Here is a 20,649-nt window from a genome sequence, read left to right on the forward strand (position 1 = left end):
GAAGAATTACTAGCATTGCTTGTGGCATTTGCATTCACTCTCCATATTAACCAACAATAGAGCTTTTCACTTGCACAATGACACATACTCTGGATACTAATAAAGTTCATATTAATCTAAGACATATGAATCCAATTACAGAAATCTCATTGTTATTTTGTTTCACTTTTTAATCTGTCATTTCATACCCTGATACACAATGAAATTGGAATCAGAATAATTTCTGCTGTGTAGTGTAATACAAATTTAGAGGCTAAGAACTCCTCACTGCTTATGTACAATAAATTCTGTCTGAGACAAATGTGTTTAAGATTAATTTTGTAATTAGTTGATTTCCAAATGTTTTAAGTAAGGTGTATCTGGAATGTGCCTGGAAATAAGTATTGCTAATTGTTATTTCTTATTAGCAACATTGGTCATAATAAGCCACAATATAATATTAGTACTGACTTTATGAATACAAATGTTTACATCTGAGACTATATGTACAGAAAAGTGCAAGCAGCTTTCAAGATGCATACAGAGAAGTTAATGCATTCATATTTGTTTTATACTGACAGCATCCCGAATTCTGACAATCCTGTTCATATTGTTGTGTGGTTTTCTGCATTATAGCAATTTTATCAGGTTTTTTAGCACTGTAGGTTGCTCAAAACATCTACCCATCAGCAAAACCGCTCACTGGGACCTAGACACTACAACCCCAATACCTACATGAATTTCTGAGTCATTTGAATGTCAGAATTTCATATATACCTTTATATATTTAAATGATTGAAGGTTATTAAAAGGTTAAATGGTTATTTAAACTACATTGTTTAAACTGCACAGCCTTCAAATACAGACTAAAAGTGAGCTTAAACAGTGATATATACAACCTGTTATGATTTAAAACATCTCTTTAAAACAACTCAATATGAATATATCGGCTCACTTCCACAAAGACCAATGATAAACAATGTCTTTATCATTCTTTATTTGAGCAACTGTGCTTAGCCTGTTTTTTTTTTCCCTTGCAGGCCAGGGCTGGTGTTGTTGAATGGGTATGCATTTGAAGCTTCTTTTTACTGGAAATGTGCTGAGGTAATTAAGGATGAATAGCAGGAAATGCCGAGCTTTGGCCTTTTAGGACTGCCAATCAAAAGTGTAGGTGTAAAATATGTCTGTATCGGCTTCATACTGTGAGCAATTAAGTGTGATTTTGAAGAGTCCTCCTTATTATAGAACATCTGGGGAGAGTTTTAGGACATCGGACTGCAATTCACTCAATGTAAAGGCAGCTTTATATTCAGTCAGGCCCGTCTCTGTTCAGGAAGGTGTAACAATAGGCTGTCATCAAAGCTCTGTTCACTTTGTTAGTGCCTGCCCATCATGCAAGATGACTGAGAGAGAGAGAGAGAGAGAAAGGGGGGGGGGGCAGGGGGCTAGAGAATGAGGATGAATATGTTTCTAAGTCAATTATCTGTTAATTCAATGGTTTTCTCTTTTCTTCAGGTAAAGGGCCTGATATGTCAGGGCCAAATCATATTACATGCTGAAAACACACTTGAGACAACATGGAGAGGTGGAAGAGGAGGTCAGCAGACTCCATTGATCAGACAAGTTCACAGTAGGGGATTCTGTGTAACAGTAATCTTTACCAATGACCAAAACTGTGTGATGGAAACATACGTGCTTTTCCAAAGGGACCTTTTTAATGTATTTTTTAATTTTATTTTTATTATATTCAGCTGTACAATTATTTTCCATTTTAATTTAAACTAATAAGTTTGGAAGTCACATTTTGCATCAGGAACCACACACTGACACTGTGTAGTCTGAACCACAGATCCAATGTGTCTATCCTTTTTGTCCAGTATAATGCGGATGATAATCAGGCACCATTAAATTCTCTCTTGACCATATACCACATCTCAGACAAGCAAGGAAAGCAGAGAGAAGGAGACTACTTTGGTGCGAGAAAAGCAATGTGTAATGTAGGATACTTATTACTCAAGAAAATGGACTAAATGACATTTCACTACGAGTGAATGTGAGCATTCATCTGAGCCTTGCAAGCCACTAGGAGATTGCGCCTTTTCCAAAGAAAATGGAGTAAATAGAGGTATGTAAATGCACACCTGCCTCTTCTGAGTAAGTGAAGCTTCATGCATTCATGAGGAATCTCTTCTCTAACTTTACACCTTCATCAGGCTTTACATCTCCACACTGATTGGTGATTGATTCACGAACAACCAAAATAACACTTACACTATTTGTAAAAGTTGCCATTGTTTTTATTTGTTTCCATATCAAGGTAATCCATTACAAATTTCATGAAACCATGGGAAAAGATGCTTGCGATGCTCAGTTCGGGAGACTACCCGCCATGCACATCAGCTGAGACCAGGAGAGGTGAGATAGAAGAAAGAACAGACAATGAGCAGAACCAGGCCAGAAGAGGAGTTGTGTGGGGCAGCAGGGCTGCACTAGCCTCGCTCCAGCCACTACACTGAGCCCAGAATACACGAGGAAGCCTCCCCTTCAGCTGCACTAGCACCAACACACACATCTCACAGAGCAAGCGTTGGCACTGCATGGGTGGCATCCCGTCAGGGGAAAAGCAGAGGTCCAGGTACCAAACCTGTCACCATATGCTTCAGTGGGTGTTGTTTTTTCCCACACTCTCCCTTGTTGAAGCTGTGCTCTTTATGCCACAAGGCTATGACTCATATCTTGGTGGGTGGGTGGGGGGGTCCTTGCTACCATTGTTATGGACAAAATCCATCAACGATTCCTTGGCTATGACTTACAGCAAGTCATTTATGGAACTTCTAAAGCAGTACAATTCAGCATGTCAAATTATACAGGAAAGTAACTCCTTAAAATTAAATCTGATAGTTCATTAAATCTAATATTACAATATAGTTAATGCACCAGCAGACACACCAAAAGAAAGTAACTAGAGTATGAGTGAGCAATTGCAAGTGAGCAAAGCTAGTTCAGCAAAACAAATGAATAAATATAAAAGGAGGACTGAAAATAAGACATTGTCATACATTTATCTGGTAAATATTTACTAAATTGTGCTTGTTTAGTGACAACCATTCAGACAAGTCAATAAAACATACTGATTGTTACTAAACTGTTGTTTGTGCTTCATTATTGATGACGTATATAAATAAATTCATTATTGATGAGATTTACATGACTGAGATGATTTCAACAGTAACATCATAAGGTTATTTAACATGCATGTCCTTATTTAGCAATCATTATAAATCAGTTACTTATTCAGTTTATACCAGATATCATCCATAAAAATCATCACAAGGGATAATAATTCAGCCGGTGCGTAAAATGCACAGATTACTGAGCCAAACAGACCTTTGACTTAATGTGCTAAAGGCAATCCATGAAGTCAAAGGTCATATTGAATCACATTTTTCACCATACGCAACTGGAAAATACAATGCACCCAATTAAATTATACTTTAGAAACATTACCTTATATTCACTCATCAATCTACCAATCTGAATCTAGCTTTCCAAAATGAGTGTGCATGTTGCTTTGCTCTCTAACAATATAATAATAATTTTGTCCTGCGTTCTTTTTGGGAACTGAGCCCTTGTGAGGCTTCAGCCTCTCTCTCAGACAGCCATCTCCATGTAATCACCAATGCTCTCGAATAATGGAAAGCTGAGCAATCAAAAATGAAATCTGGGACAAAATCATAACATTTGAACATGAAAGCAATCAAACTTGTTCACCAGGAGAAGTGCTGATTGATGTTGCGGGCCTCTTATACTATTTAAAATGCCATACATTCCCTCTCTCTGATCTGTCAATAACTGTGAAATGTGCTGATGTTCCAAATCACTACCGTTCTGTTTGTTCATCTGCTCATAGTCCTCTAAACATCCGAAACAAGATTACACCAGCCGGTGCATCCAGACTCTTATTACTCACTCTTGTAACAACAGAGCTTTCATATTACTTTATGTGTAGTTATTTATTTAGTATAATTTATGTAGTATAATTGGCTAAATTCTGTTAATAAAATTAATCAACAATATGCCTTAAGATTAATAACTAAATCGTGGAGTTTTAGAATTTAAGAGGTTAAGGAATTATGGTGTTACCAGAAAATGGTACATTTGTAAGTACATGGTTAGTTTGAAATATAGTTGCATTTGACAAAACTTGCTTGGCTTTTGCTGTGTTCCATGATGAGTGTTGGTTTCTGCTGGTTTATGAATTTTAGAGCTGGTTTACAATTTAGTTTTTACATTAAGAAAATACTTGTGCTTCTCTTGTACTTGGGTCCATAGCTTTTGTTAACTGATATTTGATAACGAAATACAATAATAATGATTGCTCAATCAGTGTAATTCTTCATAAAACTTATCTATTGTCTTCACTAAGCATATACAATACAGTAGGTACCCTGTACAATTGGGTATATGTTTTTCATGCTTTACAATAAAAAAGCTTATCATGTCACAGAGCTAAAAAACTAAAGATTGAATACCAGCATGAAAGATATTACTCCCAATTCACTATACAGACATTCCCCAAGTCCCAGCAACACCATGCTGCAAAAGTATCTACAAATTTAACACAAACATAACATTCTACTGTATCAAATATGCTGTATCAAATACCTTTGCAGGGTAATATAGTTACAATTTGACCATGTGACAGTTTACTGATCCCAGTTGCAGTATCACTACCTGTCCTAAAAAAGTTAAATTTCACAGGCGTCCTGAAGCTACTCAGTTACATCTCAAACAAACAAATGGAAGTGAAAGGCTCTTGTCATCTGGGGATCCCTTATAAACATGTCTGTAAATCTCTAAGTCTGCAATAAAGGTTGTGAACAAGGTCCAAACCTGAACTAATACCATGCCCATAAGAATATCTGTGCCTTATCCCAAGCAGAATCGTATTGATCCCAAGCATTTTAGATTGAATACATGTGGCATCCAAAATGAATTATTTACTTCACTGCCTACTAAAATCGGCACCACTGGATCAGGGAATAGAGTCCGTCATACAAGTAAGACCTAAAGGAAGGGTGTTAGCTATAGCCATAGTTGTAGCTATTGCTTTGCCCTTTGCTCTAGATCATGTAAACTCATATGGAGTCTTTTGAAATTGGTGGCGATTGAGATCCAGACATCCAGAGAGAGATGATCTGTGGCTTGTTGTCTCTAAACTTGGTCTGTGTAAACTCATATGGCAGTGGTGGGGCTGAGACCGCCAGGACTACAGTCTGGTGGGGTCTGGTTGGGTTTGATGCCTCGGGATTTCATGTACAAGATTAACTGATCTGGGATCTCCGCCAACACGTCCTTGGCCAGCCGCGCCATGCTGAGCACGTGGTTCCCTGTACGGTCCATGTAGTCCCTGAATGGCACAAACTATTGATACAATGAAGAGTTAAAAGAAGTTTGTACAGCCTATTTAAACCAAATAACATGGATGGGCATTCATTAAATCACTGTAGTGTTGGAGTCTTTTGCACACAAAAAAAGCAAGAAGAACACTAAGTTGGGTAAAGATAAACACTGGGAACAAATGTTGAGCATAATTTTGGTTGGTGAGGAAAATTGATTATTTCTACATTTCGTTTTTTGCACACACCAAAGTCTTTACTGTGTGTAATGTGTAACATGACAGTCTACTTCAAAAACTGGAAGCCCTAGGCTACCCGGAATTAAACTCTGTAAAAATGTCCTTGCTCATCCATCTTCTTCTATTATTTGAATTCTCTCTTTATTTTAGGGTTTATTAAAGGTAGGCTGGAATGGTCTATTCCTTGAAGCATTTTTCTCTGCACAACCAACGTCAACAAACCCATGTATACATTCCCTTAATATATCAGTTTCATAAAGACATTATAGCAAACTGTTATAGCAGACTGTTGTTCTGCAAAAGTAATTTAAGAGTTGTGAAACATAACAATGGACCATTTCAGGTTTCACCCTGGTAAGTGCAGATTTTTTCTGACAGCTGACTGACAGTTGTCCCATGTAGCAAATAAGGTTAAGTGTTAGAAACAAAATTAGCAAATTACCTGTACAATGTCTCTTTCTGCCAATTTTCCTCTTGAGGATATTCTGATGTCATCACCGTCCAACTCAACCATGGCTGGAAAGAAAAGTTAATGTCATCAGCCCTTTGGTCAATAAAACTTATTATTCCGTCAACTGCATTCATGACATGCATATTATCGTCTCTGCTGGAACGTAATGAAAGTTCCAGTGTGAGCACTGGAGGCAGATGGTGCTACGTGCTCATTATGTTCAACAGCTGTGAACCCTGAACAATCCAGCAGGTTGACATCTGCTTATTAGCCAAAAGTCCCAAAATCTCTCCAAGTAGTTGATCTCCAACCCAAACGTTCCCTTTATTTGGCTGCAGTGCAGATTTAAAACACAGCTTTAAGAATTGAAAGCAAAGATTGTTCCTGTTTATGGATTCCTTCCTTTTAGATCAGGTGCTCAGACTCCCAAGTGAAGTGAACAGCTTGGAGGAATGGAAGAGATTTCCAGTCTTACCATCAAACTCAGCCTGTCCAACTCCAACGATGATAATGGACATGGGGAGTTTAGCAGCCTGTAAATCACAAGGAATATAATACAGGACAATACAACTCACATACTTCAATGAGCAAAATATATGAGTTAATAACAATAATGTTAGAAACAACCACAGATTGAGGTATTGTACATGTACATTGTACACGTAGATTGTAGCATTTTAAATACTAATGCAAAATCCATTACAATAACAACATTTTGTACACAAAAAAGTGAAAAAAGAACACTCATCCTCCACCAACAACCCAAGACCCGTCATCGCTGCATCGCTGTACTTAACTAATTTCGTGGACCAGGTTTCTGCCTGTTGGTGTGCTGTACCGGTGCCCAGTGTAATGTTTAACTGTCAGGGTAGCCTTGTTATTTAAAGAAAAAAAGCCTGGGTATGAGCTCTTGGCTGGCTAGTGAAAATGAGAAATCTCTCAGTAAGTCAGGTATTCGAAATCTGAAGTGTTTTCCCTAAGGGAGACCTCTACAGTACAAATAAACAATTATTGCATAACATTTTGTCCTAATTTGATGAGGCCAAAAATGTTTTAATTAATGAATAAAAATTGGAGTACGTACTGCATTTCATTTTTTCCTAAATACATAAGTAAGATTAGAGATGATCTTAAATTTGAGCCCTGTGTCTCTTGCTGAGAATACTCATCCAAACAGAATAATCTGTTGGGTGATTGTGGCCAGGGCATGTACAGCACCAGGCAGATAAGACTGTGAGGCTATAATGAAACCCTTTTAAATTGGAAGGGCTCCAGGAGCCTCACACACATCCAAATGACACTGCAACTAAAATGTATGGAGCATATACCTTCACTCTCACATATATACACACAAGCACACACACACACACACACACACACACACACACACACACACACACAAGCACACACACACACACACACACACACACAAGCACACACACACACACACACACACACACACACACACACCTACACCCAGCACTTTCCCCTACCCTGAAACTAGCCACTCCACTCCCCCCATTTTGTCAGCCACCACTCTCACCATTAATGATAAGCCCAACCACAATCACCAATGTCTGGGGACATAATCAAGCTTTCCAAACATTTTTAAACATAAATCACATCGTTCAAATTCCATATCTAATAAGGTTTAGATTTAATATACACAGAGAACCATATGATTCACAGGGATACATTATCAGTGATAAGACAGAAGCAATACAAATTGAAAGTAAATGAGAAGCCATAAGTTAGAGACATCTACTTAAGTTTTGTGGTTATGGGGATATAGGCTGAATACCTTTTTGCTAAGAGGTGACAAAAAGGAAAAAAAAAAAGAAAGAAAAGGAAAAATATGCAAGTGGAAGTAGGGCAGTGCTCTTTGAAAAGCTCTCAAGGGACATAACTCATCACAGAGAGAAAATACTGAATTGAGGAAAGGATGCACACACACACACAAACACAAAATCACAGGCTTTTGCTTTGTCACTACTGCTAGAGTAAAGCTTTGTTCATTTCTATTCTTTTTCATTCATTAACACATCACTATGTATGTATATGTCTACTCCTTCAAAAATACACTTTACATCTTTCATATTTATTTTGGCCTAAATATGGTTTCAGTCACAGTTCTGCTTGGTGTTTGAGAAAACCTATGACCTGATCAACATTTGTTATCGATAAACAAGTGCAGCACTGGCACACCCACACAGCCCAACCTCTGTTAATGGCTTTACCCTTGTAAACTGTATGCAGAGCAACTGTGGTTTTGAAACTTTGCTTGATAAATAGCTCTGAGGAAGAGCTGTGTCTGTGGAATGCAAAATGGATGAGAAAGAGAAAAAGGAGAAAATAAAGGAAGACAGAGAGAGACAAGGAGAGACAGTGAGAGAGACAGGGAGACCGAAGGAGAGAGAGAAGGAGAGAGTGTGTTTTGGTGTCTGTACTGGAACAAACGCATTAGGGTGCAGTCACTGGCTGTGCCATCTTGGCCTGTCAGGTTGGGAAATCCTGCGGCATAATTTACCCAGCAGCTGGTGAGTGGGAGACAGAGAAAGGTGTCTCATGGCCAAGTGCTCACTTAATCCAGTCAACATGATACCATCTGGAAAAAGTGAGAGTCATTTTACTTAGAGCTGGATTGGGCACATTCAAGGTGTGATCTTGATCCCCCCCAACAAAAAAAAAAATTACAGGTATAAAAAAGTATATAAAGATTTTGTAATTTCAGGCAATATTCAGTGTATGGTTATTGAAGAGACGAAGCAGGAAGTGAGGTAGATGAAGTGAAGAGACAGAGCAGCAGACAAGATCTTAAAAGGAAGGTGTGGCTGTTCTAAAAGTTTGACTAACAGTCGCAAATTCCCTTTAAATCCAGTCTGCTGGGTAACAGATGACAGAGCAACAGCTGTCCTGCTCCAGATGTTTGGCAGAAAAGCTTCTGGAGATGCAGCTTCTGAGTAAAACTTTACTCCTCTTAAATAAGTTTTGGCCTGCAGGTATATTGTTACATGATGCAACAGAGTGAGAGAAACTGACACATACTTGGAGACAGAGAGGCAGATGCAAAGGCAATGACCAAGTTTGTTTGATAAAAAATGTGTTTGCTTCTATGTGTGTGTGTGTGTGTGTGTGTGTGTGTGTGTGTGTGCGTGTGGTGCATGAGTGTGTATGTGAGTGTGTGTGCAAGAGTGTGTGTGTATGCAGTATAGAGAGAAAAAGAGAGAGAGACATTTACATATATGGGTAGTAAAGCACTCACGTTGACTATGGCCTCTTTAGTCTGAGCCATATCTGATATGACTCCATCAGTGATGATGAGGAGGACAAAGTACTGAGAACCATCCTGCACCGCTGCTGCATATCTAATGCACACACACACACTCACACACACACACACACACACACACACACACACACACACACACACACACACACACACACACACACACACATACACATACACACACAAAAAAACCCCAAAGCAACTGAGCATTAGTATGCACATGCTCCAAAGCACAAATTGCCAAGCTGTAGAAAACCACCACACTTGAAGAGGCACATGAGAACACTGGCATCTCTCTCTTATGCACCAAAAAAAAAAAAAAGCATATGTAAAGCTTCCTGTGTAGTGGATGACACCTCTCGACCCTCTCATGGACTATGTGCCCTGTCGCCATCTGGCATGAGGTACCACAGTGGCCAGGCCAGTTTAGCTAGTAACTGCTTCTTCCACAAAGCCATCAGGCTCCTGAACATCCTAATGCCTGCCTCCCATGTGACAGACACACAAACACAACTGCACTAGCTCTTTATTATACATCACATTTACCTTTTAGAGAATGCTCTTCCTGATTCTAACTTTAGGTACTTTGCATTCTACATGTTTCAGCATCCGTATATGCTGCGACTTATGATGCTTTACAATCACATGTAATTTGTCCAGTCATTCTAGTATGATATTCATAAGTTCATATGGTTTACCCTTATTTTGCTTAGCGATGTACCCTGAGCTTGTGGAAATGCTATATCATCTCACTGTATACCTGAATATGGTACCACTGCATACCTGAATACCTGAACAGGATGACAGTAAGGTTGACTTGCTTTTTCTTATTCAAAAAACTTTTGAATAGTCAATATTCAAAAATTCTCAAACTTTGATACCCTGTCTCAAGACAAATGCTGAACATGAACTATAGAAACAAACCGATGATTGTCAACCACCAAATAATCCTTTGCCATATCCACACGTGAGTGAATGCATTTTTATCTTGGATCTCTGACCTTCGCCACCATCATAATCCCCCAAATCACTCTTTGAATCTAATAGGCTAGTGCAAGTTGGGAAATGTAACGTGAGATCAGATTGTAGACAGAAGACCAGGCTACAGATCAAAGATCAGATCTTAGACTGAACCCCTCTCACATGCAGACAGTGGCAGTGATCCCAAGCTAGTCTGACTAATGTTAGATCAAGCAGCACTGACACACCTGGTATCGTTCATTTCCAGAGCCTTAAGCCAAAGCAAATGGAGTGTAACTCATAGGGAAAATGGCATCTCCTCTCATTACTATAAAATAAAGAGAAGAGGAGGGCAGACACAGTTGGGGCCCACAGAATGACATCTCTTGTGTCTCTTGAAGGTCTCACACATCAAGACGACACGTTTCATTAAAAACTAGAACAAGGGGGTCAGGTGCTGTCTGCAATATCAGTTACTTTCACTTATTCTCTGTCACCAAGCAGCACCCAACAGCATGCATCAGGCTAACATCCCAACATCTTCATTTCCCCTTCACTTTTGCAACTGGCAATTAAAGTTATTACTTTATTTTCAGACTCATTCACTAAGAAATATATTGGAAATATATGTTTTCAGACATATATTGGAAATAAACTATGTAATAAAGTGAGTAAAGCAATTTTTTTAGTCTATTTTGTAAGTGAACATATTAATAGTACTGCAATGTCACAACCTTTTTCTCATATGATGATCAGGAGATCTCTCAAGCATAGTAGCAGGCTGGACATCTGTGTGCTCGTCACAAGAACATGAGCAACATATTGTACTCTGCTTGATGCTCCATTTGTCTGTCTCTTGACTCACCTTGCCACATGATTGACGACTGGGGCGAAGTTGGTTGGCCCATAGAGCTGAACTGTCTTAAGGCTCTGGTGGTAAGCTTCTAGGATACCCTCCATGCCATTGCAGTATGGGTTATCTACATTGCCATTCTTCAACAGATACAAAAGAGCAAACAATGTGATGTATGTTAGATAAAGAATTCTGAATTTGAGTGACAAAAGCCTATGCCACATATGTCATATGTCAGTAATAAACTATATGTCTGCCATAGGGCATAAATCAAAACCAGAGCAATAAGCTATAAGTGAATGCAGTCATAAGCACATGGGAAAGTCCCTGCTTCAGGGAACCTGTGCTTTCAACATTTACACGCTACATGGTTTACCAAATAAGCAATTTTAAAGGAGCAAAGACCTCCATCGGTTGTATAATATGTAAATGAGCTGACACACTGTAGACTTCATTAGTGGATTTATGCTGATGCCCTATAATATTAACTAAGGGAAGGAGAGCAAAAATAGAGGAATAAGGAGGAAAGGGAGGGAGAGAAGACTAATTGAGAGTATTCAAGTTCTGATGAGCTGGGATAGTTCACACATCATGAATACTGAAATGAGAATAATGAGCAAGGTAATGGAACTTCAGAGAGTCTTATTTATACATTAAAAATAAATGTAACCAAACATAAACATATTTAAGAACATTTATATATCCACACAAACAACCAGGCAAATATTAACACAAGAATAACAACATGAAATTGTATTTTGCACAAGTATTCAGGTAATGACACTCAGTAATGATCTAAGAATTTAGACAACTCATTTACCAAGAAAACAAGATCCCTTTTCCAAGCTCCAAGCAATTTAGGCATTTTAGGATTTTTTTTTTAATCAAACCATCCACATCGAAAGATCACGTAACTGTGCATGACTATCTGGGAAAAAAAGTATTTGGACATGAAGTATTTAACATCTGAACAGCAGTTACCAAGGGGAACTCATGGGACACCCTCCCATCAGGGGGTAACTTGGCACCGAAGCCCAGTGCAGGGAACATCTTGTCACTGTCATAGTCCTGGATGATCTCTCCTACTGCCTTTAGAGCCATGGCATATGCGTTCATCTGGTATGGATTCATATAGTGCAGAGATGTGGACTGAGACGGATTCCCTTAGAGTTCAAAGGCAGAAGGAAGATCATGTTTTACAGAAGACAAAACATGCAGGAAGTGAAGGGGAACTGCAACTAAACCTTTTAAGCCACTTTACAGTAAGTTAAAAAAAATATTTCAACAAAATGCCTGTTTTTAGAAGAAAACTATAAAATCCATTAAGATATAGGATAAGATATAATAGCATCATTCAGTGATGCATTTTGTTCTGAGAAGTTTAGTAAACAAGAATTATGAATAAAGGGTTTATTTCAATAGGCAGTTGAAAGAAAAACGTATTATTTAAAAATATTGCTTTTGGAAATAACTTTATTAATTGTTAATGCTTTTCCTTTTGTTTTCTTAATGGAGGAAAAATTACTTTTTATTTTTCCATTTTAACATTTTAGACACAGCTCAAAACATTTATTTAACCAGATATTGAAAAAGTGAAGCAGGATCAGTGTCCTTTGGACACCTAGATAAAGTCTGATTCATATTTTATGCTAAAAGCACTTTCAAAACCCAGTTAGCACTTCTGAGCAATCACTCATCATCAAAGAGTTCAGTAGTGCTAACCTATTACATTAATGGTCAAATTTGTAAATAATCATAAAGAAAATATAGTTCACATAAATGGTGGCTATAAGGAGCTTTGTGTCATGAAGCTTTGTTACCCTACACATGAGTGTGAAAGCTTTAAATTGTTTTCTAAATATAATAGTTTATGCATACGAAAATAGCACGGAAGCCTGAAAACAGTGAAAAAAATCCTTACCATTCGAAGCTGTGAAATCAATGGCCACAGTGAAATGTATCTGAGTGCTGGAGGGGCAAGGGAGAAGAAATTAGGAGAAATGGCCCAGATTCCAACAAATAAATAAATAAATAAATAAATAAATAGATAGATAAATAAATAAAACCATTGCTGTCAAGGCAAACGGCACTGATGAGGAGCAATTGTATTTATCTTATACACTCTAATTCATCTAAAAGCAGAAACTCACCATGGCTTTAACACAGCGACCATCTGTTGCACAAGCCAGTGAAATCATGACTCCCTGTGCACCCTGCATTGTGCTGCTGCTGTGCAACCCCATCACCACCTGTGCTCCCCTTCACATTGAGATGGCGAGTATAGCTGCTCTATCACAAGGATCTAGGTCAGCTTGACCAACCCAAACCCCTCAATGAAAGCCATTATAAATGATACTGCACCACTTATTCTGAATCAGCCTGCACGGGGCAATTTGTAGCAGCACCTACAAAACTGCCCTGTCTGCTTCATGTTGGCAGAGCACAGGTCTCAGGTCAGCAGGAGCTGCAGCCCAGTGCTGATTGCAGCTACCTGTCTAACAAAGCAGCTGTGTTCACCTGTCTCAGCTAGCCACCAGCCTACTCCCATAAGCAGCCATTATACATTTATGAGGATGTCAGAGTTCACAGTGAATGCATACCACTGACAGCTGTCCAGAGACAGCGATATAAAAGTGTCAGTTTGTATCAGCAGGGATTAGAGCTGAAGGTTCACAGCACATATTTAAAAATCATAGTGGTTTACAGCTATTGTGAGGTGTTTTACAACAAAATACTCAGGCTTGGGAAAATGTTCATTCAAGAAGAACAATCCATTTATTTTTCATTTGTGGCCATAAATGTGGTGGAGCATTTGGTTACAGACTTGCTACCGTGTCATGAATGTATTATGAATTATTTAAAATAGTTTACTCCTGCATTTTTGAGTGCAGAGACCATTTCATTCTGGTTCACTGTTCACTAGTCACCATTCTGGATCGACACTCACAAATAATGCCTGGGAATCAAAATATTAAGATTTATATGGAGCACTACATACAGAACACCTACTTACCTACTGTATAGCTGCACTGTGAGAGCACTTACAATAACAATAATGTATTCATAAGAACCGCAGATACTGTCCGTAAGGAAAGGCTTTGGAGGGGAGGTGAAAGTTCATATATGCCCCCTCCTAAGTGTAAAGCAACCAGAAAGTGATATTAGAAGCACAGCGGTGATTAGCAAGATCTCCTTATGCTCACTTATCTTCATTCGTAGTGCTCAGACCATTTCGAGGTTTTCCCATTACTTCTGATTTCTCTGAGGAGCGGGTCCAGCCCTGCACATTCATCTGTGTTATATTGAGCATGTCCAACTAACATTACCATCAAAAGCTCTAGCCAAACTGGAGATGCCAGAGTTTTCCAGTGCTAGAAAGTTACAATAAAACCATTTTTATTCTCATATTTGTAAATACCATGTTCTGGAAAAGCTATATATCATATTTCTCATATGCAAAATATCATTAAAAATCTGCAAGAGTCGTATATCGGCATATACTATATTACAAAATAAATGTGTGGCATAGAATTTGAATGTACATATACATTTTAATGTATAGAGTTTTTGAAATGAATGAAATTATTACAGATCCTTATCATATGCAGTAATTAATATTCAATCATATTTAAATAGTATATGTGTCAAGGGGCCATAATCATGTAAAGAAATTATATATTTTCTTTAGCCAACACAGACGAATTTATGATATTTTTACAGATCTTTTCTTAAGGTTACTTAAAAGGACTATGACGCTACAGGTACGGCACAGAGAGTAGTGTTCCACACATACAGTGCCTCTGCTGGGTTGGGGGGAAAAAGATATGAAGTGGCATGAACGATGGATAAAGAATGTCCTCAGCTGACTATTAGTCATCAATTTTTCTATAAGCTGAAGGGTGGAACTGAAGTGTGATCTCTCCCCTGCTCTCTCTCTCTCTCTTTCTATCTCTCTATCTCTCAGACATACACACACACACACACGCACACACACACACACACACACACACACACACACACACACACACACACACACACACGAACACACACACACACACACAATGCTCAACTGATTCATCTGATTTATCATAGCTCAGCGGGATTTAGCTACATATGGCTAGATAGTATGCAAAACTATGCAAAAAGTACCCTCTTGGCCCAAAATAAATGTACCGAAATTCAGGTCAATGTAGAAATCTCATTCCTGTATGCCATTTCTTTTCAAAAATGCAATTAAACATTCAATAAGCCTCCTGAGCAATTATATTAACCTTTATGACTATGGTGCTAGTGGCTTTGGAGCCTTAATGTCCTGTTTTGTAATCACCTCCTTGAATCGAAAAATTAATGAAACCTCTTCATTTTCTCATTTCATCTCACGAATGGGGGGAATGAGAATTCTGGTCTTCTGAAGAATGTAGATGTCATGTAAGCATTTAGTCTGTGGTGGTGGTGGTGTTAATGCCACTCTGAATTAAAAACTCTGAAGTGGTCGAAACCTGCCATGGAAATAATTCAGATGGCATTCTCAGAGCTTGCACCAAAGGTCAGCAGCTAATGGCAGGGAATGGGGAAAAAAGATGGACACTTAATAGGAAGTGGCTCAGAAGTTGACTAGAAAAAGTTTGAATGCTACGCATCGGTGACACCAGGCTGTCATGGATCGTTTGAGAGTGAAAGGTCAGCCACATCCTTCACAGTCAGATCACTCCCTCCATCTCGCAGCCTTTCTCGTCATCCTTCACCTCTTTTACATACTCCCACGTCGCATCACATTCCAGACTGACTGACACAGTGACAGTGGAATTCAGTTACTAGCCTAGTAGAACACAGGAATACTAACAAGCAAGGGTTATACATCAGGGCAGCTACTGTTCAATGAGGAAACACATTCTGCACTGAGATAACAGAGCTAAAACAGCTGATGGATGCGTTATCAAAGACAGTAATGTGAAGCTAGTTGGTTGTGACCTGGGAAAAAACTCACTAATGCAGATAAGGGGTGTGTGTGTGTGTGTGTTTAATGCAAAGGTATGGTTAAATTTTAAAGGTAGGCTATGTTGAATAATTCCATGCTGAATTCATTGAAAATGTTGCAACAACTGCAAAAAAAAAAAATATTGAACTGCATTTTAATGTGTCCCCTTTAGGTGAAAGTCACAAAGTCACTCAGTGAATTTCAACAAATATAAGCAGGAGCACCTGTAGATGGCAAGCAGAGCTGTAGCCTGAAGATGATAGGAGGGGAGCGGCAACGCAGGCCAGGCTAGCAAATAAAAATCATGGCCTGAACACTTCAGCGTGGGGTTCAGGGACAGACAGATTATTGGTTTCCTGCAATCAGGGCCTACATTTAGAAGGTCACCCTTTCATCAGAGAAAATCTGGAGATGACCTGGCAACCCAAAATGATGTTTACAGCACTGCCAACAATAGCTGTCTGTTGTGTCTACCTTTCCATTTTTTATGTTTTTATAGATGCTGATCAGTGAAACTGTAAAGTTTTGATATTCACATCAAAGCTTATGTGCTATAAAGCATATTCTCAGCAGTCTGTCAAGCATGTAAGAACCCATACTGACAACTGTCTATACAAACTGCATTAACACATTTATTTGTTGAGAGAAAATGTAAGGAACCTAGAGAAGCTTATCACATGTGTTTGTGTTTTCTTATGTGCCTGTGCAGTTGTACTCACCCTGCCTTGATGTAGTCAAGAAAAGTATGTTCTGCCTCTACCAAGAATGAGAGCAATGTCACCTTGAGAATTTAGGAAAACAGAAAATGTACAACATTGGTATATGTCCCACACATAACATCTACCTCAGAGCAAATGATCACACACAGACACGCACACAAACACGCAGAAACACACACCCTTCCAACTGCCAGAGCGGCTTGTTCTTGTTCATTAGTGTTGTCATCACACAAATGGTGTGTCTCTCTGCTAAGGTAGATGCCAATGATGGAGTATTCACAGCTGTTTAATTACACAGTGCGAGTTCTTCCGCAGAGTTTTATCATCTCTGTACAGCTCAATGCCGGGACTCCCACTGCGTCTCCAGTCACATCAACAAAACCGAACAAGACACTTATCACACTTAAAAGTGAATACAAACCACTGGACTTAAACAACTGTGAAGGCTGAAGATAATGCCTCAGTTCCGAAAAACTAAACGGTAACCAATACAGACTATACATTGATGTATAGACTGTACATTTTGCTTGTTTGACTCAAATGTTTAGTGTTTACACACTTTATAGAGCCACTTCATACAACTAAAATGTAATGTAGTTTTTATTGAAAGGATAGGCTGCTTAAACACATGGGAAAGGGACTTACTGTTCCAGAGTTTATGTATCTTCTTTTCTTCGTTTTCTTTTTGGCATTCACCACCTGAAATCCCACATTTACATATGCCAGTGGTATTTTAAACAAGTAGAAAGTAGAAAGTAGAAAGTATAATAAATGTGTGAAATTTCTCTTCAGATATGCAAATAAATAAATCCTCTATCCACTGCTGATATGAAAGAAATATGAATATGAATATGAATCTTGACAGGAAGTAGTCTCGGCTCTAACAAAGCCACACAAATCTTGTGCATATTATACAGTGATACATTCAGGACATACAATGGTATATTCAGGACATGTCAAATCATTCTTATGATTGTACCAGAATGCAGTTCACATTTCAGCAAATGAAGAGAAATTGTCGGGTGGCTTGATGGCTTAATTTTTAAAAATCTGCTTAGAAGTGAATGAGTTAATTTAGTTAAATGAACTAAATTTCAGTAAATCTCTCTATCTTCCCTAGCCATATTCTAAAGTACATCAGTATTTGGTAGATCTGCTACATGTGTAAACTGGTACCCAGGATATAACTGAAAGGGCTACACTAAAACGTCTGCTGGCCCTGGCCTTGGTTTTGTGTGCTAAAGGTAGGGTTGACATGGAGGTGTCCTTCCTGATCTTGATCCTGCTCTAACTTGCTGGAAGTCTCGGCTGCTCTCTGGACCCTGCTGACACCGTCACGCTCCATTACGCTAGCTCTCGCATTTTTCATCCTCCCACAGAGATAATGTCAGGGTACACCTACGTACATATGTTTTCTCTCTCTCTCTTTCTCTCTCTCTCTGCCTATCTATGTCTCTCTCTCTCACTCTCTCTCTCTCTCTCCCCCTCCCACCCCCAAGAAGTGTACAATACACACATGCATGTACATACACCAACATAACATGACTTCATATAGATTAAGACAGCTAGACAAACTGTAATAATCCATCAAAGTGTTCCTTCCCTTCAAATCCACCCCTCACTTTGATAATCTCATATATAATAAGATAATGTTAGAAATTCAAATGCTTCTTTACCTCATGATAGTTTCAGTGCAGAGCCGTATGTATAATGAATAATTGATTGATCAGTATTCATATTGCTCTGTGTATAAATTATAGTGTATTAAGGTCTAATGAGGGGGAAAATGCTTTCACAGCCCATAAATTAGCACTGAAACTGGCATTGCTAGTGTTTTATGCTGTGTTGTCTGAAAAACATGCCCTTGTGAAGGTTAACAAATACAATTTTTTGTCATGCCAGCTAAACAGTGGAAGAGGTTCACCCCCTCAACCATCCCTCTGATACACACACCCCATACCTCTATTCCCCCAGGCATTTACATGTTGACATTGGTCTCCTTAACACTTAATCCACATCGACATATTCTCTAATGAGTGACTCACATAGGCACATCAGTGCAAGCTCAGGTAATATCACACATCAGTCAGTGCCTCTGCACAGAAGGCTGCATGAAACCTGGTATAATTACCCACCATCCCAGGCAGAATATTACTCAATAATTCTGTTAGATCATTCACAAAGCTCCTCACAAGTAATCTTCATTTCTAAACAACAGATATCTCCATCTTAATGTGTACTAATCAATCCATCTTGTTTTTGTTTATACTGGAGGACAGGATGGAGCTAGGCAGCAGAAATAGCAGCATTACCCAATCATCTGAAATTCTCCAGATAAATGGAGTATCCAGGACTCTAGTTTTTTTTCCATATAGAACCTAACCCTAGCATTTTCAGCATAAACCTTTATGACAGGAGAAGTAATGTCAGAATCAAGAAAAATAATGGACTATGACTTTGACTACATCAGGAGAACAAATGCTATAACCACTTACCTCATAAACATTGAATTGACTCTGTCCCCGTGATAGCTCCCGGTAGCTAGTGGTGAATTCCCCAATGAAGTCATGACTGAAACCCAAAAGAAAAAGAGTACATGTTAGTGGAATCACTTTCAAGTTCAGGTTTCCATTCCAAGTGAAAAGATGGGGAAAGGAAAAACTATGCATTCTTGCACAATTTAACCAGTGCTAATCATGGAGAAGGCTACATGACGAAGAAACCTACCTGCCATCCCTGTCCCAATCATACACTTCCACCTTAATTGACCTGTAAGACACGCAACAGGAATAAGTCTAATAAGAATTTATATGAAGAAATTGTGGGCATCATTAGTGTGTTACCTAACCTTGAAAAGTGAACATTGCATTGTGACTCTTAAAATTAAAGTATTGTGAAGCAGTTTCAAGAGCCTCACTCTTCTTGCGCATCTCACCTCACCTTGAAACCAGCCAATTACATTCCATTAGCCAGGAAGCGTGTGCAGAATTAAGCAGCAGTCACTGGGAATTGCCTGTCTAAGCACAGTTACAGCACAAGCTCCATATTGCTTTGCTTGACACAAACCATGATTTAATTACACTTTGTTGTTTATTATTATTGCAATTTTAATAATTACAACTTCACTCCATTCACAAAGAGCCAGTTTTGTCAATTATACAGAGACACCCTTGATGTGTTCCCTTTGTTAAAAAAACCAGTAACAATGAATACACACCATTAAGTGGCAACCCACACCCTACACCATGATGTACAAGAAGTCTCACGTTTGATCATGTTGAGTTGATAGTGTTAATGAGCTGTGTAATGAGGCTAAATACAAAACCACAGAGGTAGACAGACTCTGTTAGTCAAAGGGCTGTCGAATTCTTCTGATGGTTAGAGTAAGGGATATGTACAAGCAGCCCCTACAGCATTTGGGGACAAGCAGTTCCAAAGTAGGGAGCCGTGGCCAGCCAAAATTGGGGAAATTACTTGAGACACAACACATTTTAGATTAAAAGAACATTTGTCTATCTGTCAGTGGAAAAGAATGGCAGACTGGATGAAAGACACTGGACAAGCTCAGACACAGCTAGTACCCTCTGTAGGAGGTGAAATATCAAGGTCTCAAGGTCTTACAATCTATGACAAGTTAGTTACTTGTTAGTCTCAGGCCTCAGGGACAATATGATGCACAAATCCTCCACAACCAAGCTGAGAAATGCAGCCACAAATGGACACGCATTCAATATGCCAAGGACATTTCACAAAAATTATATGCTTAAGGAAGGGTACAGTACAGC

At 38.8% G+C, this 20,649-nt stretch overlaps 1 protein-coding gene across 4 annotated transcripts in view; it reads right to left on the bottom strand.

Moving 5' to 3' along the window:
* Window positions 1–2,731: 2,731 nt before the first annotated feature.
* The window catches only part of cpne5a (copine Va), a 55,969-nt gene continuing 38,051 nt past the window's right edge, over window positions 2,732–20,649 (bottom strand). For 3 of the 4 annotated variants that reach the window (XM_027030079.2, XM_027030078.2, XM_027030081.2), the window contains 11 exons: window positions 19,592–19,633; window positions 19,360–19,435; window positions 17,510–17,563; window positions 16,865–16,926; window positions 13,089–13,135; window positions 12,149–12,330; window positions 11,180–11,307; window positions 9,331–9,433; window positions 6,544–6,601; window positions 6,060–6,133; window positions 2,732–5,403 (listed from right to left, as the gene is read on the bottom strand). In XM_027030079.2, coding sequence (XP_026885880.1) covers window positions 5,215–5,403; window positions 6,060–6,133; window positions 6,544–6,601; window positions 9,331–9,433; window positions 11,180–11,307; window positions 12,149–12,330; window positions 13,089–13,135; window positions 16,865–16,926; window positions 17,510–17,563; window positions 19,360–19,435; window positions 19,592–19,633 — 1,015 coding nt within the window. In that variant the 3' untranslated portion in view covers window positions 2,732–5,214. Of the gene's footprint in view, window positions 5,404–6,059; window positions 6,134–6,543; window positions 6,602–7,594; window positions 8,674–9,330; window positions 9,434–11,179; window positions 11,308–12,148; window positions 12,331–13,088; window positions 13,136–16,864; window positions 16,927–17,509; window positions 17,564–19,359; window positions 19,436–19,591; window positions 19,634–20,649 lie in introns of those variants that run through there. The other variant, XM_027030080.2, reaches the window with a different exon arrangement.

Source organism: Electrophorus electricus, chromosome 23, assembly GCF_013358815.1.
Source record: "Electrophorus electricus isolate fEleEle1 chromosome 23, fEleEle1.pri, whole genome shotgun sequence".
In the NCBI taxonomy this organism is placed as follows: Eukaryota; Metazoa; Chordata; class Actinopteri; order Gymnotiformes; family Gymnotidae; genus Electrophorus; species Electrophorus electricus.